We start from the raw sequence: 21,333 nt of genomic DNA on the forward strand, positions 1-21,333 counted from the left end.
CTAATGGGTTTATCTACACATTATTGGGCCAAAACTGATAAAAACCATGGACTGATAACCTTTACAAAGTACAACACTTATCCAGTGCCAAGATAACAGAGGAAGGAACCCTGTGTATCCCTCTTAAACTCCCTTCCAAACAACTAGAAAACCACCTCAGAATTCATTTAACATCAGGGAAGCAGCTAATCAACCTGGCAAGAAAGGTCTATCTTACTGGCTAGGGGAGGAGCTAGATCCAAGAGCAGCAGCAGTAGCCAGCCTCACAGCAGGGGTCTGCAGCAAGGTTCTAAACCTGAAGTAATCCACCAGCAAGGCCCCAGGCTTTCCTGCAAGCCAGCAGCCTTCTGGACAAATAAACAGTCTGTGGAGCACAGCAGGGTCTCAGCACAGGGACATCACTCCCAGCATAAACCACCAGTGAGTTCTGGACCCCATTGCTGACCAGGGATTTACCTGAAGAAAGACCTTGTTTCCATAGAAACCCAGCAGCAGGATCCCATTTTTTGCACAGATCAGAAACAAAATTTCTCCTCCAGGATCTGTTAGCAAAGAAGTCTTGTTTCTATAGCAACCTAGCTGCAAGACCCCTCCTCTAAGGCAGATCAGCACCAAGATCCCTTCTCCAGGACCACAGCAATCCAGCAGAAAAGCACCAACAGCAAAGCAGACCAACTAAATTCCCCACTCAGGGGAGTCTAACAGGGAAGCTACTGGGTAGCCCCAGACTCCAGTATAAAACAGAAGGAAAGCCTATCCTCCAGAAAAAGCAAGCAATTAAACCATGAAACCTACTGAAAGCCAGCAGTAAGAGTCAGAGATCCAGCACAAAAAAATGGGACAGTGCAGGACCAGAGCTCAACTCTCATATTAAAAGACCAAGTCAAAAAAAACATGCTCAAAAAAAGTTATTGTGGTGATAGGGAAGATCAAGGCATAAACTTAGAAGAAGAAAACAATAGAGTTAAAATGACTAGATATAAAGCCTTAAAGAAAAAATGTAATTTGCTTTTAGGCCCAAAAATAATTCCTGGAAGAGCTTTAAAAGGATTTTTAAAAACAATTTAAAGAAATAGAAGAATAATTGGGAAAAGAAATGAGAGCAAAGCAAGGGAATCATGGGGGGAAAGAGTTAATAGCATTTGCAAAGACATAAAAATTTACTGAGGAAAATAACTCCCTAAAAATTAGAAATAGTCAAATGAAAAAAAAGAAGTACAAATGCTCACTGAAGAAAATAGTTCCTTAAAAATTAGAATTGAACAAGTGGAAAATAATGACTCTTTGAGACAGCAAGATATATTAAAACAAAATCCAAAAAAATTTAAAAAGAAAGGAAAAATGGACAAAACAATGTGAAATTTCAGTGGAAAAACAATTGACCTAAAATAGATCCAGGAGAGATGATATATTAATTATTGAGAAAGAAGGAAGAAGGAGGAGGAGGAGGAGAAGAAGGAAGAGGAGGGGGAAAAGGAGAAAGGAAGGAAGGAAGAAGAAAAAAAGAAGGAAGAAGGAAGAAAGAAGGAAGAAGGAAGAAAGAAGGAAGAAGGAAAAAGAAAGGAAGGAAGCAAGAAAACCTGGACAACATCTTTTAAGAAATTATCAAAGAAAACTTCCCTACAACTACCTTATATTAGAGCCAGAATACAAAATAGAAATTTAAAGCATTGAGAGGTCACTGCCTTAAAAAGATCCCAAACTGAAAAATCCAAGTAACATCAAAGTCAAATTCTAGAGCTCATTTTATAAAAAAAAATTAAATAAATTGGAGCTAATTATATACCAGAAGGCAAAGAAATTAGGATAACAACCAAGAATCACTTATCCAGCAAAACTGAATATAATCTCTCTGGAGGGCAGGGTAAAGGATGGATATTTAACAAAATAGAGGACTTTCAAGAATTTCTCAATGAAAGACCAGAGCTGAGAAAAAAAAAATTGATCTCCAAATATGACTCAATGAAAATATTAAAAAAGAAACAAGAAAGAGAAAACATTAAAAATGTAATAAGTTTGGCTTGTTTATATTTGTATATGTCAGAATAGCATTTGTTACTCTTAAAAACTTTATTACTAAAAAAGCAATCAGAAGGAATATATATACATACATAGACAGAGGGTGATGATATAAGGTGACTGATGGTACAATACCCTCCCAAAACAAAATAAATGGATGAGAAAAAAACTACACAGGAAAAAGGAGGATGGGGAGAGATTGAATGGGTCCATCATTTCACATAAAAGACTCATTAAAGAGGTATAATGGAGAGGAAGATGGTAGAGAGGGAGATGATGGCAAACAAAGCTTAAGCTTTACTCTCATCAAAATTAGGTCAAAGATGGAATATCAGGCACAATTAGTTGGATATGGATATCTGTCTTATAAAGAAGTAAAAAAGGATTGAATCGTAAAAAAATGAAAGTGAGAGTGTCTTGGAGATGGCACTGATCAAAAGTAAAATATTTATGAGGAGGTAAAAGGAAGGGAATGAGAAGGAGAGGGGGATAAACAAGCAAAAAATTGCATGGAGGGATATACACAATATTGTAATTATAATTATCAATGTTAATGGGATGAATTCAAACCTAAAATGGAAGCAGAAAGGATAGATTAAAAACTAGAATCTTTTAAAATGTTTATAAAAAAAACACATTTAAAGCAGAGAGTTATACAGCAGAACAAAGAAAGCAGGGGTAGTAATCATGATCTAACAAAAACAAAAACAAAAACATATCTAATCAAAAGAAATAAGGAAGGAATTAAATCTTGCTGAAAGGTACCACAGACAATGAAGCTTTATCAATACTAAACACATATGCACCAAATGTTACAGCACTTAAATTTTTTAAGAAGTTGAATGAATTGCCAGAGGAAATATACAGGAAGACTATACTAGTGGGGGAATCTCATTTTCTCTCTCTCAGAATTAGATAAATCTAACCAAAACAAAACAAGAAAAAAGCTAAGGAGGTGAAGAAAATTCTGGAAAAGTTAGGGACAATAGATCTCTGGAGAAAACTGAATGGGAATAGAAAGAAATATACTTTTTTCTAAGAAGTACATGGCACATACACAAAAATTGACCATGTTTTGGGACATAAAAACCTCAAAATCAAATGCAAAAAAGCAGAAATAGTAAATGTATCCTGTTAAAGTCATAATGCAATAAAAATTACATTTGATAGTAAACAATTAAAGGAGAGAATAAAAAATTAATTGGAAATTAAATTATCTAATCCTAAAAAAGATGTGGGTCAAAGAACAAATCATAGAAACAAATGATGATTTCATTAAAGAAAATGACAACAATGAAAGAACATGCCAAAAGTTATCAGATATGACCAAAATGACACTTAGAATAAAAATTCTTTCAATTGCTTATATCAGAGAGAGAGAGAGAGAGAGAGAGAGAGAAGACAGATCAATGAAATGGGCATGAAACTAAAAAAGCTAAAAAAAAAAAAAATTAAATCCCTAGTTAAACACCAAATTGGAAATCCTCAAAATCAAAGGACATTAATAAAATTGAAAGTAAAAAGCCATTGAACTAATAAATAAATCTAGAAATAGATTTTATGTAAATAATTAAATCCTAATATTCTATTAAGTATTTGGAAAAATAGGCAAAGAAGATATACTACCAAATTCCTTTTTTAACACAAATATAGTGCTTTACCCAATCAGGAAAAGCCAAAACAGAGAAAGAACCATTGTGGAATAATTTCCCAAATGGATATTGAAGCAAAATTTTAAAGTAAGATATTGGCAAAGATATCGTAACAATTTATCATCAAGATAATACATTATGATGAGATGGGATTTATATGAGAAATGCAAGGTTGTTTCAATGTTAGAAAAACAATTAGTACAATTGACCATATCAATAACAAAATCAAGAGAAATAATATGATTATCTCAATAGATAAAGAAAAAACCTTTGACAAAATACAGCACCTATTACTATAAAATACACTAGAAACCCTCATCACAGCTCCAGGAAAGAAAAGAGTGATCCTTGTTATTCACAGACCACAGTTCATAGCTCCAAGGCCGAGAAGAAAATATTGTAAGCAACCACAAAGAAGCAATTTAAGTATCATAGAGTAACAATTAGGATAACAGAAGATTTGAAAGCTTCTACCTTACAGAAAAAGAAAACTTGAAAAATTCTGGATTATAAAAGAGTTAGGATTACATCCAAGAATTACTTACACAAATTTTCTATTCTGCTCTGGTCTTTTCTTTTAAGAAATTGTTAATTTCTTGATCTTAATTTCATTAAGAATATTTGAAAGTTCTCTGAAATATTGAATATCCTTTTTTAACTCTGTAGAACCATACTAAGTTTTACTGGAAACAAAATTCATCAGGGACTTAATAAGGATCGACTATTCATGTTCCTATTTAAAGTACATAAAATCATTCAGACAAAGAAATCAAATCTATATATACTGTTATATAAAAATGCTCTAAATCACTCTTGATCAGAGAAATGCAAATTATTCTAACTCTTGAAATATCACCTTATACTTATCAAAGTGGTTTAAATGGAAAAAAAAAAAAGAAAAAATAAAAATGCTGGATATTGGAGGGGATGTGGGAAAACTGGATCTCTCATACATTGTTGGTGGAATTGTGAACTGATCAAAACTTTCTAAAACAAGGTGAAATGAAATGATGCCCAAAAAGGTTACAAAGGCTGAATATACCTTTGACACAGTAATACCACTGCTATCGCTATATCTTAAAGATATCTCAGAAAATGGAAAGGACATATTTGTTAAAAAATATTTATAGCAGTTCTTTTTATGGTGTCTAAGAATTGTAAATCAAAGGGATGCCCATCACTTAAGGAATGGCTAAATAAGCAGTTATATATGATGGTAATGGAATATATTGTTCTATAAAAAATAACAAGAAGAATGATTTCATAAAAGCCTGGAAAAACTTACATGAAATGATGCATAATAAAGTGAACAGAACCAGAAGAACTTTGTACACAGTAACAGCAATATTGTTCAACGAAGAACTGTGAATGACTTAGCTCTTCTCAGGAATATAAAGATCCAAGGCAATCCCAAAAGACTAATGAGAAGCATATCAGTCATCCCTAGAGAAAGGACTGATATTGACTAAATTTTGAAGCATATTTTTTACTTTCTTTCTTTCATTTTCTTTATTCAAATCTTCTTATACAAAATGATTAATATGAAAATGTCTTATATAATTAATTGCACATGTATAAAATAAATCTGATTTCTTAACATCTAAAAGAGGGGCCATGGGAAGAAAGGAAAGGAGTGAGAGGATTTGGATCTCAAAACAATGCTTAAAAATTGGGGAAAAATCAAGTACAAGGAGGAAAAAACATATAGTATATAACCTTTCCCTTCTGTTTTCTCACACTGAATCCTCTTGGAAGTTTAGAGTACATTAGAACCATAATAGAGGCAGGTAGAAGTGTCTATAAGCTAGATGTTGACTATTGTTGACAGAAGGTCACACAAGTTTTAAGAAAATGGAAAGCTGCCTACATGTCACAAAGCAGATATCATGTGATATCTTTGGCATAATACACTGTTAAATGCAAATCTTTTCTCTAAAAATACAAAATGTATATGTACCTCACAGACCATTAGATGGACATCGAGTTGCTTTCTTGCTAAAATCATTCAGTATTGGAACTTTTTGTTCATGAATTTCTTCCCTAGTGCAATATATGTATTTCCCTTAGGCTTGTCTTTAAATTGTTTAGTGGATTTGAGGATGGAGGAGGTGAGGTTGTAAAAGTAGGAGTGAAGATGAGAGACCATTCCAGAAAATTTCTTTTCAGAGTTAATAATAATCAACATGATTCCTATGAGTGGAAAAATCAAAACTCCTGAAAGGACAACTTATTACTAAGCATTTACCAGGTTGCTTAGCACATAAAAGATACTTAATAAATGCTGGTTTCCTTCTTTCTCTTTTTCACATTTTGGAGCTATGCTCTTAGTCTTTTCTCACTTAGTGGATGCTGGGCTTTTCCATTTTAACTAGTTAGTATAGTCCCAGGCTTGGTGGGGCAGGGCTGGTTTTGGGTAAAGCAGAGAAATAAAGTTTTATTTGGGCAAACCAGCCAGGTTTAAAAGCATTCACTGATATGACAGTAGTACACATAGGGAAGGAGACATCTGTCTTTATACACAGACTTAGAAGAAGAGGAACAAATCGCTCTGCTGCTTTGTTGCAAGAATGTTTGTTTTCTCTATCTAAATGTGTAACAGGAAATTAAGCAGTTCACCTTTGTAAACCATTTGCATCCCACTTATGCATGAGCCAGATGGTGCTTTTCTTTGTTTTTAAGAGATTAAAAATGGAAGAGGAGGAAAACAAGGAGGAGTTAATCCCAGTTCTAGAATACACACTGTTCAAACCTCCCTATTCACACACACACACACACACACACACACACACACACACACACACACACACACCCCACTGTGTGCTCAGAGTCTCCAGTTATCTGCATTTAGCTGTGCTAGGCGTGAACTGTGAGCCTAGACCCGACAGATTTAAGTAAACACAGGGCAGCAGAGAGCTGTGAACCTGTCACATCGCGTCAGCTTTCAGATGGAATCCTTCAGAGTGTTCCCAGAATATGATAAATTACTGCATTCTCTCAGGGCCTCAGCTGCTATGTACTCAACAATATCTAATATAAATCACCTGAAACCGAACTTAGCTCTAGGATTCACCAGAGGGAATGTGAGGACATACCTGTTGCCACCACTGAGGGAAGACACACACAGGATGCCTGGGAACTCTACTTATCTCAGGTTGGGGTCCAGAACAGACATGGTCTGAAGGCAGTCAATTTAAAGGCACCATGCTGGTCAGGATTCTAACAACACTGAGGCCAATCATCCAGCTTGGTGATGATCCAGCTAAGTTCCCTGCATTGCGTTCACTTAATTACTTTTTAAGGCATCTAAGAATAGTTACGTATATTATCCTAATATGAGACCATAATGGCAGAGTAAGTGCATAATAATATAGCATGTGAGTCGGGAAAATTCGGGTCCATGAGTCTCTCTGACACATCCTGGCTATGTGATCCCTGGCAAGTTACTTCTCTCTTGTCTCAGACAAGTCAGGCTTTAAGTTGGGGAATAGTCGCCAATTTACATTTTGAGATTCAGAGATATAGAAGAGAAGATTTAGATCATGTAGATCAACTCCTGCATTTTATAGATGATAAAAGTTATTCGGTTGTGTCCAACTTTTCATAATTCCATTTCTGGTTTTTTTGGCAAAGATACTGGTTTCCCATTTTCCTCTCCAGGCCATTTTACAGATGAGGAATTGAGGCAAAAAGGATTAATTGACTTGTCCAGGGTCACAGAGCGAGGAAGTTAGATTTGAACTCAATAGATGAGTCTTCCTGATTCCAAGTCCAATTCTCTGTCCACTGCACCACTAAGCTACCCCATGGATGATGAAACTGTGCTATTTCTACAAGGGTTTTATTCATTGCAAGTTCACTAATACAATAATATCATGGCTCTAGACACATAATGATAATGATAATAATAATAATAATAATAATAATAAATAATAATAATAAATAGCAGTGGTAGTAATAGTAGTAGCCAGTTCCTATATAGGTGGCTGCATTTAGGGCAGCTCCAACATTACAGCCTTATTAGAAGAAAAAGAGTCCTTTTTCTATATAAAATGAAAGTTAGGATTCAAAATAAGGCTTCCTGGAACATCTTGGTGAGATTCCCTTTCAGTCTCTGCTTTTAGAAAATTAAGGAATAGTAGAAGTTCTAAGAGATTTGGGTAAAGGTACTGGTGCTCAAGACTCCTGGGAGTGGTTTTACTACCAATTTATAATATGTATGGACAAGTCTACTTCACTGTCAGAGAGCCTCAGAAGTCCCTTCCAAATCTGAATCTTTGATGCTATAGATAAGTATTTTTGCATGAATGTTCCTTCTTTTACATGAAAAAATATAGGTACATGCCTCAAAGAGTTGTTCTACAGGGCTGATGATTTTTTGAGAAAACTGTTTCATGTTCTCTCCCCATCCCCTTGTGATAAATGATACATGTCTTGAGAGAGTTAGGTTCATAAATAATACCTGTTCAAAATCATGAACTAGGAACTGGAGATGCCAGGGATATAGTCAGTACTCCCTTCAGGAGTCACAAAATTGGAGGGGACTTCAGAGGTAATCTAGTCTGATTCTCTGATGTGATTTAGAAGGCAAAATGAAGTGGAAAGAAAGCTGAATTTAGAATGCTAAACTCAGAGGAATGGAACCTGAGTTAAAAATCCACTTCTATTACTTCTTCTATGTGTGACTTTGGCCAAGTCATTTAGTGTCCCTGGGCCTCAGTTTTCACATCTGTTCAATGGAGGGGTTGGACTAGAGGACCTTCAAAATCTCTTTCACATCTTTATCTATGATCCATTTCAATGTGTTCTTTAAGCTGCCTTTGGGAAAATGTAAATTAGGATAAGGCTTACCCAATATCTACAAAGGAAATTACAATATCTATCTCATCATCTTCCACTTGATGGGTTGCTATACAAAGTCTTTGTAAACCCACTTTGGGTTGTCTTGGAAAAGATATTAGAGGGATTTGTTATTTCCTTCACTTTACAGATGAGGAAATTGAGGCAAACAGGATTAAGTGACTTGCTTAGGGTCACACAGCTAGTGTCAACTCAAGTCTTCATGACTCCCTGTGCCTTTTCTACTTTGCCACTTAGCACCCTATACTCAATATGTACTTATATTATTTAAATTGTACTCACTAGATATTTAATGTAATACTGGTTGAATTGATTAACAACCAATTGATTAACAATCCATACTTTCTCCTGAGGGAAGAGAGATATTGAACTCTAAAGCACAGGGACAGAAGGAGGTGAAAAGAGTTGTGCTGAGAGAGAGCAGAACAATTTGGCCAGTGACCAATGTTAATTAAAAAATAAAATAAAAATAGAGAAGAAGCAAGGCCAATATTTTGCTTGTAAGCTAATTGTGATGCCCTCATTCTGGTGAAAAACATTTTCCCCAGCTGCTCCACTGGACCCAGGAGCCAAGGCACATGGTGAACAGACCTGATTAGCACAGACAACCAATTCTCTGTCCTGCTGCAGAAGCCTTGGGTAAGATAGTTAGGATGACAGCTACTGCCTCCATCAACACCAACATAAATCTGAGCCCAGGCCAAAGAAACCCATTACACAGAGTGCAGAAGGCAATTAAATGGCGCCAGAGCCAGCTTGATGCAAGGAATCCAAATGGAGCCCGTGACCCAGGGAGCCTGCAATAATTCCTCCATCCAGATACTTCTCCAGGAAATGACTATAAAATGGACAGAAATGCTGATAAGAAGATACCACTCCCAATAGCCATTTCCTGGCAGACTCTTTGTCTTAGTCTGTAAGAGTTGTTATTATTATATGTCTTAGTTTAGTTTAATTTTAATATCTGGAGTTTATCAGCTATTGGGAAATACAAGATAGCAATAGATTTTCCCAGTATGCCTTAGCTCTCCACTCTCCTTGTGGTCATAGATTCATGCTCTAAAGCTGGAAAGAAACTCAAAGGACAGCTGTTCTAATCATACTATTTCACAGAGGAGTAAACTGGCTTAGGAAGATTCAGTTAATTGTCTAGGGTATGAACACATACCTTCTGATCATACAGCCACTGTTCTTTCTTTTGGGCATACCATCAGGTACCCTTAGCATCTGCAAGGTCGATGCCTTGATCCCTGTCTTTGCATTTGCTTGCTGCCTCTTATTCTAATAACAATGGGCATTTTCCTATATGTTTATTTTCTTAACTCCAAGTTACTTCTCACATCAAATATCTTGTGAAACCATTGTTTGACATTAGGTCATCTCCCCTGTTATGGCACTATTAGGGATACACAGACTAAGCCAAATGGAAGGAACTAGCATCAATCATATGCCCCTTGTCTGCAAGTCCTGGGACTGGAACACAAAATTGTGTCTGGGAATTTTTGTTCTAGCTACACACAGTGCAATCACTCACAGCCCACACAGAAGATGAAACCACTGATCCCCCATCTCATGAAGCTTAAAACCACATCTCCCCAATACACTCCTTATACCTCCATTTCATCTGTTCCCCTTTACCAACGAACAAATATACCAGTACTCAAAATCCTCATAATAAGCCAAAGAAGCACAAGATATTGTACAGGAAAGGGCCTTAGGGATTTCCTAGGCCAATCTCCTCATTTTGAAAAGGAAAAAAACAAAAACCTGACACTGAAGATGAGGGAGCCTGCCCACTGTCACAGAGCCAGTAGTCCCAGGCTGGCATCTGAATGATTCCAAGTGCAATAAACCTTTGTACCACCCAGATATACATCTGTCTGTAGCTATCTCATCTGATTTCCTGTAGCCATCCTTTCTCCATTTTCCTGAAGTAGAAGGTATAATTCTTTCCTTCCCCAGCAATAGCTTTTTCAGATTTAACCAAATGAATTCCATAAGTTTTTTTATGCCTTTTTGAGCAAAATATCATGAAAGCCCAATGAAAGTCATCCATGAGGACTGTAAAAAATAGATCACTACATAAAAGAAAGGGAAAGAAGAAGAAGAAAAAGGAGAAGATGAAGAAGAAGGAGAAGGAGAAGCAGCTTGGCCCCAGTTGCAGTCCAAAAATTTTTTCACAGAATCTAACTTTCACTTTCCTCTGTGATATATAACCAATTGGTAAACATTCTGTTGGTCATCTTTCCTCTCTAAAGTATGTATTAAACTCTCTTTGATTCTAATCTTTAATACTAGTTAATATGTTCTTTGGAAATGGAATGAAGTCCTATACTGGGGAACAGATCCCTTAGGGCCAGTTTATATCAGAGATAGAGGTGGTCATATAGGAAAAATAGTGCCAATATGGAATAACTCTGTGTGTGTGTGTGTGTGTGTGTGTGTGTGTGTGTGTGTGTGTATATGAAGGGATGAGCATGAGATGCAATTAAGGGGGAGGAACATGAGCTATTGCCAGTGTGGGGCTAAGAATGTGATTAGGGAAAGTGTCCATGAGAGAAAATGAGGGTGCACAATAAACAGATTTTAACAGAGGTAGAATTGGCCAAATTAATAAGAAAGGTCAATGTGAATTTACCTGTGGATATATGTTGCAAGCACATCAAAGTGACAGAGGGATAGAACACATGACAAAGACACATGCGCAGAGATGAATAGCACTTCACCAATAACATCACTACAGAACTTGCTGAGTTGCCCTCTTGCTGGTTCCCTGCTGAGGAAAGCTGCCTTACCCTGTAGTAATCAGTGCTGTAGACATCTCTTGACATTCCAAAGTCTCCGATCTTCACCAACAGATTGGCTCCAACTAAACAATTCCTGGTGGCCAGATCCCGGTGGACAAAATGCTGTGAGGCAAGGTACACCATGCCAGAGGCAATCTGGCTGGCAATGTGTAGCATCTGGGACAAGCCCAGTTCTCCTTTGGCCTGGCGAGGTTGCCCATCCACCAGGATCATAGCATCAGGGCCATGAGCCCTACAAGAGATTCAGAAAAAAAAAAAAAAAAAGATTATAGAGAATGCATCAGGGATAGAAGAGAAGGTAACCCAAATTCTCCAGGCTCTGAAATGTCTTTGAAATGGTGAAAAAAAATAATAATAACTTTCAACCTATTTTTTTCTTCAAATGTTCCATTATGGATCAGTTCAAGAGAAAACTTATACAAAGATCATTATTTGATTTCTATCTTTTGACTAAGTTACTCCGAAGAGTAAGTTCCTGCTTCTTGTAGTATCTCACCTATGGTTTAGGAGAGTTACTAATAGTTTCCAGACTAGAACATGGAGATTTCCTCCTATTCTAATATAGGGCTTAGGGAGGGGAAGTCTTCAGGGAATTAAGGGAACAGATAGAATGTATCCTATGAATTAAGGGAAGATGCCTAGAGTTTTTTCCAGTATTCTCTACTACCAACCTAGTCTAGGACTTTCTATTGTAATGTCTCACCCTTGTCGAACTGGTCACTTTATTGTTCATTCTTTTCTACATGAGAGCCAATGAGCAATAATAAAATCCAGAGGCTTTATTTATGGAGCTGTATGCTGGAAGCCCCTGTGCAGAGCAAACCTTCAGGCCACTTTACTGCTTCTCCAATTTCTATTGAAAGGCATCATTAAACTCAGACAAATTTATTTTATTGTCTTATGCTGGCTTGACCCTCCCAATTCTATTGAAAGCTTGAGAAAAAGTGGATGTCAGCAGAAAATCATAGTTCTTCCCTTTCTATCATCATTGCAAATGTCCCTTGGGAGAAAGACTAGCACTTCAGTTGTAAAGACTAGAGGGTCATCTTTACTTTGAAAACATAGAAAACACACATTTGCTCTACTTTCACTAAGTCCTCCCTTCAATTGAGATCTGTAATGAGTAGACTAAAAAAATCATGAAATCATATCTTTTTTCAGTGTTGGGAAAAGTATTAGATGGTAGAGACTTATTATTGTTATTGTTGTTATTTTAGTAAGATTGTTGTTGCTATTAATATTAATATTATATAAGAAAACAATTGGCTTTCCCCAATGAAGAGTCAGAGCATTTCAGACCCACTGAGATTAGGATTCCAGATAAGTCAGGAATAACAATATCTTTCTTCCCTGATGATTATAAAAGAAGAACACAGACCAATGAAACTCAGTTTGTAACCTACCAGGCCTCTAACACAAAAGCCTGAGTGTTGGAAAGGCAAAGTTGAAAAACCAGATCCATTGTTTCCTTATTGATTCTGAGACCAGGTTATGCTCTCATTAATATATATTTTGGCCCCTAAATACATCCCTCTAGCAACAGAAATAACATACATTTAGAATTTAGTTATCTGTCAGTTTCCTTAGAACCTATCCCTAGCTTCTAAAAGGGATTCTTATACTAAAGACATCCTTATTTCCTTCTATTTTGCCTTTCTCTAACCCCTTTCATATAATACTAACCACTTTAGAGAGAAGACAACTTATGGTATAAGTGGCAATTCCACCCCTATTTATTTCTTTCCCTCTGCCTCCTTCTCCTTCTTTCTTCTTCTTTTCTCTTTTTTCTTTCTCCCCAGTTTTAGTCAAGACATTAGCCACAGTGGAACAATGGCCAGCTCAACTAGGGATAAAAAAGGCTTCAAGGATTGTTGAGTCCTTTCACAGACAGGATGTGGCTGAAACAGAACACATTTCTTTTACCTAGAGAAATGTGAATATAGAAACAAGTCTTTTTTTTTTTTTAGTCAGATAAGTAATGTCTGAACTCAAATGTACTTCTAGCCCAATATCCTAAATATCAGGGGAAGATGTTCCTCTATAGAGACAAAAAGATCAAAAGACTTTAAGCCAGAGAAAATCCTAAGGAGTTATATCAAAAGAAGTCAGATCAATACTTTAAATCCTCTCCACTTTCCCCTGTGACCAATAGGTAGCCCAAATTATAATGTCAAGTCCAAAGATTTTTCAATTCTACCAACCCATGACCATCTCCCCTATTATCTCTTATATTTCCAACCTTTTATACCTTCTGAATATGAATTTTCCTCTCAGTAATGCCCATGGATGACACCTCAAGCATTATAAAAATCTAGTCATTTACAGCCAAAAGGTATTATACTTTGTTGCTGCTATGCCTGAAGGTTTCTATAAACATTTTTTCTCAGAAAATTGGAATTGGAATCATTCATACAATCTTGGTGGGCATTGGTGAGAGATAGCTTCCAAGTTAGGGATAATCAGTTTCTTCCACTGGAAAATAGGTGCTTTTTCAAAAGAGAAAGACAGATATTGATGTCTATATACCCTAGTACAAACTAGTAGGGACTGAAATAAACAGTGCTATATGCTGGTGGTTTCATCTGTCCTTTGTAACTTCTCTCAGATATACATATCATACTAGAGCTAGGACACTTAGGTACACTTAGAAAAAAGAAAAGGAAAGAGAACTATATTGGGGTAAAGGGAGAGAATGATGATATTGAACATCAAATTTCAATTCTAGATAGTAAATTTAGCATATCTCATTTGTTTAGGGAAAAAAAAAAACCTCACCTCTTCAACTTCTACTTGCCCTAATGTCTGACTTTTTACCAAACAGAAAACTCTGAGAATATAAAACACCTAGATGTTCCCCATTTGGGGCCCTGATGGATCCCTTCTAATATGATTTATTTACTTTATTTTACAGTAAAAAAGTAAAATGTAATACAAATAATCTTTTTTATGATTCTTTTTCCTTGATTAGCTTGTCACTTTAAAATTCTCACTCATAATCAAAGAATCCTTTGGAGAAAGGTGTAGGAATGGTAGAAGGAAGAAGAAGAAAGGAGAAATTTTTATCCCAATTTTGCAGATGGGGTTATTGAAACAACAGGAACAACAAAAACATGAATTGGTCAAGGTCAAGAAGTGAAATCAAAACATGTTAATTTCAAGGCCTTAGTTCTCCATTAGATATTATGATGAGTACTGATAATTTTAATAATAACAATAATAATGTCTCACTTTTTTTTTTATCATTTTTAAGCTCCTTCTTTTGGTCTATCTTTGGAACCAGGGAATAGAGGGAAAAGTGGGAATACTGATTACTCTTAATTTCCCTAATTATTTTCTGAATTTGAACAGAAAGGTCTTGCTTACCTGAGGAATTTGTTGAGGTCTCCATGCTTCATATACTCAAAGACCATGATAAGAGGATCACCATCTCCACACACACCATAGAACTTGACAATGTGCTCATGCTGTAGGTTGGTGAGCAGTTCTGCTTCTCGCTGGAAATCCTTACGGGCAGCAAGGGTAGGGTCTTTCAAAGCCTACAACAGTAGGACACAGTCTATAAGCTCCTAGAAACCAGAGTCCATGTCTATTTTTGTGTGCTGGAAGAGTACCCAGCACAAAATCATTAACTCACCAACCCTAAAGAAATAACTAAGTTACTGAAATAGAAAGTAAGAAAGGTAAGGCTTGAATCAGAATAACAAGGTTTATAGTCTTTCCCTTTTACCATCATGACCATTAGTCATTGATTCTGGCCAAGATCACAGCTATCCAATTTTTTAATGTTTCCTTCCTACCAAAGATATATCAAGATACCAGTTTTCATTTGATATGGAAACAAACTATGATAAAACAGTTGCCTATGGAAATACAACCAACAGGTCATCTAGGATTTGCAAAAGCTGCATCCATTGTAATAACTTTGTAGATTAGCTTGTAGATTGACATGTAAAAAACAGTATACAAAACAGATCACTGATCTCGAATTAGAAGGAGCTTCAAAAGCCTTCTAGACCAAAAAGAATTTTAAAGATGAAGAAACTGAGGCCTATGTAGATTAAGTGACTTTTAACCCAGATTTTTTTTACTCCCAAAACACAAGTCTTTTGTCTATCTTATTTTTTAGGCCCACAGAGATCTATAGACGAACTTGAACTGTTTTCCAGTTTTGCTTCCCATTTTGTCTTTCAAGAGAGTCAATGGAAATCTAAGAACATGGATAAGTTGATATGGGAAGGAAATATGAGTGAAAAAATACTCTAAAAGGAAGTGAATCTATCATAAAGTTTTAGGCTGGTGAAAACTGGGGCAACATCTCTACTTTTCAAAAATTCTGCTTGATTAAAATGAACCTTAATATAATCACAGAATTTTCAAACTAAAATGTACTTTACTTTTCATCTATTCCACTATTTCATTTTACAGCTGAAGCAAATGAAGCTAAAGGGTTGGCGTGACTCATTGAAGGTCACACAATGAACTAATGGCTGATGAGTGTATTTCCTCTGCTTTCATTGCACAGAGGGACAGATTTTTGCAAGTAGGCAGAATAGGCAAATGTTTATTGGGATGATTTGACAGATGCTGACCAAAAATATCTTTCCCATCTCTTCTATGTTAAATGCCTGAAATTCCCACACTGTTCCTTTGGATACAGACCTATTAAAGTGCAATTGTTACCTGATTGAGGTAACATACTAAATCATTTTCAGATAATCATTCTTTCATTCAACAAATATTTATTAATCATCCCATTAGTCTCAGAACTAGTAAAAACACAATACTAACTTTATAAAGTAGGCAAAATGGGCAACTGCCCACTGGGATGATTTGACAGGTCTATATATTTTGTGTGTATTTGTATGTATGTACTCACGCAATACATGTATGTATGTGTTTACATGTATGGATGTGAATACACATAGGCACATTTTAACCATATCCTGTGTCTTTATTGCTATAGGGAATCTTTGGTGAAGAACTCCTATCAATACAGAATATCCAATGTTCTTCAAGTTATAGTCTTAGACTCATGATAAAAATGCTATCCACTCCCACAGAAATAACAGAATCTGAATGCAAACTAAAATGTATTATTTTTCACTTTATTTTTGTAGGATTTTTGGTCTGTGTTTCCTTTTACAACATGACTAATATGGAAATATGTTTTGTAGGATTGCTCATGTGTAACCATTATCAAATTGCTTAACATCTCAGGGAGGAGGGAGAGGATGGAAGTAGAGAATTTATAATTCAAAAGTTTTAAGAATGAATGTTAAAAATTATTTTACATGTAATTGGTAAAAAATGAAATATTTTTCAAAAAAAGAAAGCAAGTTGTAGTAAGTAGAGATTTGCCTAAACATTGAGAAATTAAGTGGTTTACCTAGAATCACACAACTAGCAGGTGTCAGATCCAACATGCTTTTTCTCTGAATCTCAATACCATTACACTTATATTTTAGCCAACATCTCCAGCCCTGAATTCAAACACCTATCTTTATGTCCATAGGCTTCTGAATAGTGAATCCTATTATATGTGGATACAAGCCCACCATACTACTTCATGAACATCTCCATAACATGTTATATCATGTCTATTCTCTCCCTTCCTCTTTCTTATTCTATCCTTGGAAAAAGTAATCATATCAATGCTACCATTTCTAGTAAGGTCATGTCAGTTAATTACCCTATCACTCGAACTACCATTCCTCTATCTACCTTGTCCACAACATTCCTCCTTAATCATCACTCCCTTTGTGTTCTCTTGAGGGAAGGAACTATCTTGCTGTTTTATATCTATAACCCCAGCTCTTAGCACAGTGCCTGGCACATAGAAACCACTTAATAAATGCTTTTTCATTCATTTCATCAAAATATGGATCTCAATTTGAATGATGATATTGACATAAAGACACTCAGCATAGGTGGAGGGGTAAGCATGAAGATTTATGTAGATGTTGGATTTATGAAGGAGAAAAAAAAACAGACCAAATGCCATCTCATCAACATGTCTCTTCCTATTTCTTTAAATCATTCTTTTTCACAGTAGGAACATCAATGGCAACAGTCAGTTGTTTTCTACACTGAACCTGACTGGACAGCATCAGCCATCTCCCCTAAGGCTATTGTTATGAGGCAACTGACTGTTTGTGAGTTTCTCATGGGTTTACAAAACAAACATTTTGCTCCTTTTTTTTTCCTTTTTCTTCAATATCAAAATTATTTTAACATCAAAATGGGCTTTGTGCTACCTAGGCTTGAAACCCCAAAGCTGTATATTTTGAGATAGTAGCTCACATTATATAGCATCTTGAGACTTGCAAAGTACTTTTATTACTACTGATAGAGAGTAGGCAAAAATTATTATTATGATAAGTTTAGAGATAGAAGAACTTTAGGGAACATTGAGACTAACTTATTTTTCAGATGAGGAAACTGAGGCACAGAGAATTTAAGGCATTTGATCACATAGCAAATGACTGAGGCAGGATTGAAACTCAGATCTGTCTGATTCCATATCCTGCACTTTATTTACTATTAAAATAGATATTAATAGATAAAAGATAATTAGTTGGGATTGAGCTTTAAACTGTCCTCTTTCCCTGATAAATTGTGATAGTGGGACACATATAACTGGGTGGCTTTCTATCTGGGAATCTAAAATCAGATCATAATCCTTCAGCTTAAGATGGCATTTGGGCTATTAAATTGCCTTTTCTCTTTCTTTGTTCTTCTTCATGGCCATGAGAAAGAGATTATGAGAAAATGACCTTAAAAAAAGTAATGGTGGTGATGAAAAAGATTATGATGATGTTGATGATGATGATGACGATGAGGAAGGAGGAAGAGGAAAATATAGAAGGATAAAGAGTAAGCGGAAAGGAAATAAAAAAACTCAAATGATGTAAGAAGTGCATTTTTCCTGTTTTGTAGACAAGAAAACTGAGATTTGAGGATAATAATGATATTAATATAAGTGGTCAAATCAGTACAAATATTCAGGATTTCTGTCTTCAGAACATTCCTCACAGCCTCTCACAACATCAGAAAATAACCTTATCTGAAATGTTGGAAAGATTCTTTCAAAACAAGTAACAACATTCTTGTTTTCAAAGAACTATCAAATTTGAAAATATCTCTGAGGTCATGCAATTTTATTTGCCATCTGACAAAGAGTCCCCTTTGTAATCCTACCTTACATCCCACTCTCATTTCCACCCTGAGAGGCTATCCAGCTTTATTAGTACATTTAGTGGAGGTAAAGCATCAATCCATGCAATATACTTTTAGACAGACAGTTCTGCCCTTAGAAGGGATTTTCTCACAATATCAAACCAAAATCTGTCTCTTCACTGATCCTTGTTGTTCCATTAGCTCAGAAAAGTTGGTTGTTTAATTTTCAATATGAACATTTAGACCTCTGAATCAGAAAAAAAAATTATAAACAGGGTTTGAGTCATTCTGTTGACTGCCTCGTATTGATGGAGAAAATGTTAATAATTTAGATTAAACTTAAAAGTCAGTGTATATCTATCCCCCACCCAGAAAGCTGTTTGTTAAATATTTATCAGCAATCAACTGCCTATGGGGGGGATAGGAGACAGGCAGCTAAAGTCCTGGTCCTATAGTCAGGAGGACCTGAATTCAATCCAGCCTCAGTAACTACCTGTATAAACCCACCCCAATTGCCTCAAAAAAGAGGAATAATCTCTAGTCAATTTAACAATCCTCCTTTCAAATATCTGAAGAGAACATTCTCTTCTGTCCTTTACATGTTATCCCCATTCACCCTTCTACTTATTTTGGGAAGAAATAAAAGGTTACTTCTTAATGTTTTCTACACATTTATATTTAGGCTAATTTCATTTCTTTCAATGCTAATTCATTTTGCCTAATAGATTAAGCAGGGATGTTTAATTGAAGGAAAAGAGAAATTTTATTAGTGTCAAAAGGACACATTCTTTTCATCAATTCATAATTCTTTTGTCATTTAAAGTATGTGTATGTGTGTGTTTAAGTGCTTTTTTTCTGTTTTGCTTTCTTTGAATAGGATATGATTTTGTATAAGACAATGAATTTCAAGTTTTCTTAATACATGGATATATTAATATTTTGTGACCTCTTACCTAGGTAATTGCAACTGTCTCCTGATTGGTCTCTCTTTTACAAGTTTTTCTTTACTCTAGTCCAATCTACATACTGCTATTAAAATAATTTCCCATTAAATGTAGATCTGACCATGTCACTCTCCCTAATTCAACTCCAGTGACTTTCTATTATAGTCTCTAGAACAAAATACAATCCCTTCTGTTTAGCATTTAAAACTTTTTACAACCTGATCTCTACATATCTTTCCAGGAAAATTCATTCTCCCGGACTCTTTGATCAAACCAAATTGGTTTTCTTTTCTTTTTGTTCCTCACCTGGTACTCCACATATGTATATAATACACACACACACACACACACACACACACACACACACACACACACACACATATATATATATATATATATTTGCATTTGTGTATATATATATATATAATATATATGTATATGTATGTGTATATAAATACCACCATGATTCCCACAAATGTCTTATGTTTGTATGTGTGTATATGTGTGTGTATCAGATATACAGTGAAATAAATCAGGGATGCTCCTACTCACTAAAAATATAGCCATTTTACATGTATAATTTGGAACAAGTCATTTCATTTCTCTGAACCTCAGTTTCCTCATTTATAAAATTAGAGTATGAGATAATTTTTAATAAAATTCTTTCCAGATCAAAATCTGGAGGTCCTCCTCAGAAGTCTTATCATGGGACAGAAGTGTCCTTGGCTTCTTAAAAACACAAATTTTAATAATTCCTGCCAAACTAGAAAGGTTTTGTGTATAGCCTTAGAGATGGGTTGTTTGTATATGTCATCAGAAAAGTATCTAGTCAAAATTTTGAAAGCTTCATCTGCAGAAACTTGGCCTCTAAGTGATGAAATATTTTTTGGCCATAGAAACACATGAAGAATTATCTTGAGATTTATATGAATAAACACAGAATGAATAAAACAATATGAGAACACATTGTTAAAGGAATAATAATAATAATAATAATAGTGATAAAATCTGAGAATATCCACACAAGTAAAAAGAGAACAGAAGTGTGGATGGATCAAGTAGGATGCTTTTGTTATTATTTTGTTGAAAATTAATATACACATTTTAAACTAAACTGTAAACAAGTTGGAATACATGCTTTTGCGTAGGATTATTTTTACTTGTGTTTATTTGAGTGTCAGTAACTATTAATAAAAATACAAGCTTAGAAAAAAAATTAAATGAAAAGAAAACACCATCTATAATCTGCATCAGTGGAGCGAGTATCTGTACTGATGAAATCATGGATCTTTGGAAATATTAAAATGTCTATATGAAATGGACACACACGCATGCTGCATGAATCGAAGTGGAGTGTGTTGGAAGGGAAGAAGCAAACAGACTTTTTTCATTTATAAAAGAAATTAATCTTCCAACTCAAAGATAACTGCCAGTGCCATTAGCTGAGCCCCATAAGCTTTTATATCCAAAAAAAGGAGGGACAGCTTAGCCACAAACAATTTTCTACTCTTATTTCATTATGCACTGGAAACTGCAATTTTTTGGCAAGCTAAGTAAAGCCCAATGGAGACAGGAGGTGTCTGAGAGACCACCAAAGGCTTGTGAAGAGGTGCTGGTGATTGAGTAGAAAGGAATCTGCTCATTCTTAGCTGAAAAGTCATTAAATACTGTATGTGTTATAGGCGAGAATCCATGGTTTTCTAATGAGAGCTTCTACTGTTGGAGAGGATCACCATAATCTACAGCTCTCACATTTTACTGATTTAGGTTTCTCTCACATGGGCCTCCTTTCCACTGTCCATAGCACTTATTCAGTGTGTGATGAGAAAGCGACTGGTTTTTAGTAATAAACAAGTCAGAACTCATCCCTCCATAAGA

At 35.4% G+C, this 21,333-nt stretch overlaps 1 protein-coding gene across 4 annotated transcripts in view; it reads right to left on the reverse strand.

The window, feature by feature from the left end:
• The window catches only part of NTRK3 (neurotrophic receptor tyrosine kinase 3), a 453,812-nt gene that overhangs the window by 54,199 nt on the left and 378,280 nt on the right, over positions 1-21,333 (reverse strand). For all 4 annotated transcript variants that reach the window (XM_074295106.1, XM_074295104.1, XM_074295105.1 and 1 more), the window contains 2 exons: positions 14,699-14,871; positions 11,324-11,567 (listed from right to left, as the gene is read on the reverse strand). In XM_074295106.1, coding sequence (XP_074151207.1) covers positions 11,324-11,567; positions 14,699-14,871 — 417 coding nt within the window. The remainder of the gene's footprint in view (positions 1-11,323; positions 11,568-14,698; positions 14,872-21,333) is intronic.

The sequence above is a fragment of the Sminthopsis crassicaudata genome, chromosome 2 (assembly GCF_048593235.1).
Source record: "Sminthopsis crassicaudata isolate SCR6 chromosome 2, ASM4859323v1, whole genome shotgun sequence".
Taxonomy (NCBI): Eukaryota; Metazoa; Chordata; class Mammalia; order Dasyuromorphia; family Dasyuridae; genus Sminthopsis; species Sminthopsis crassicaudata.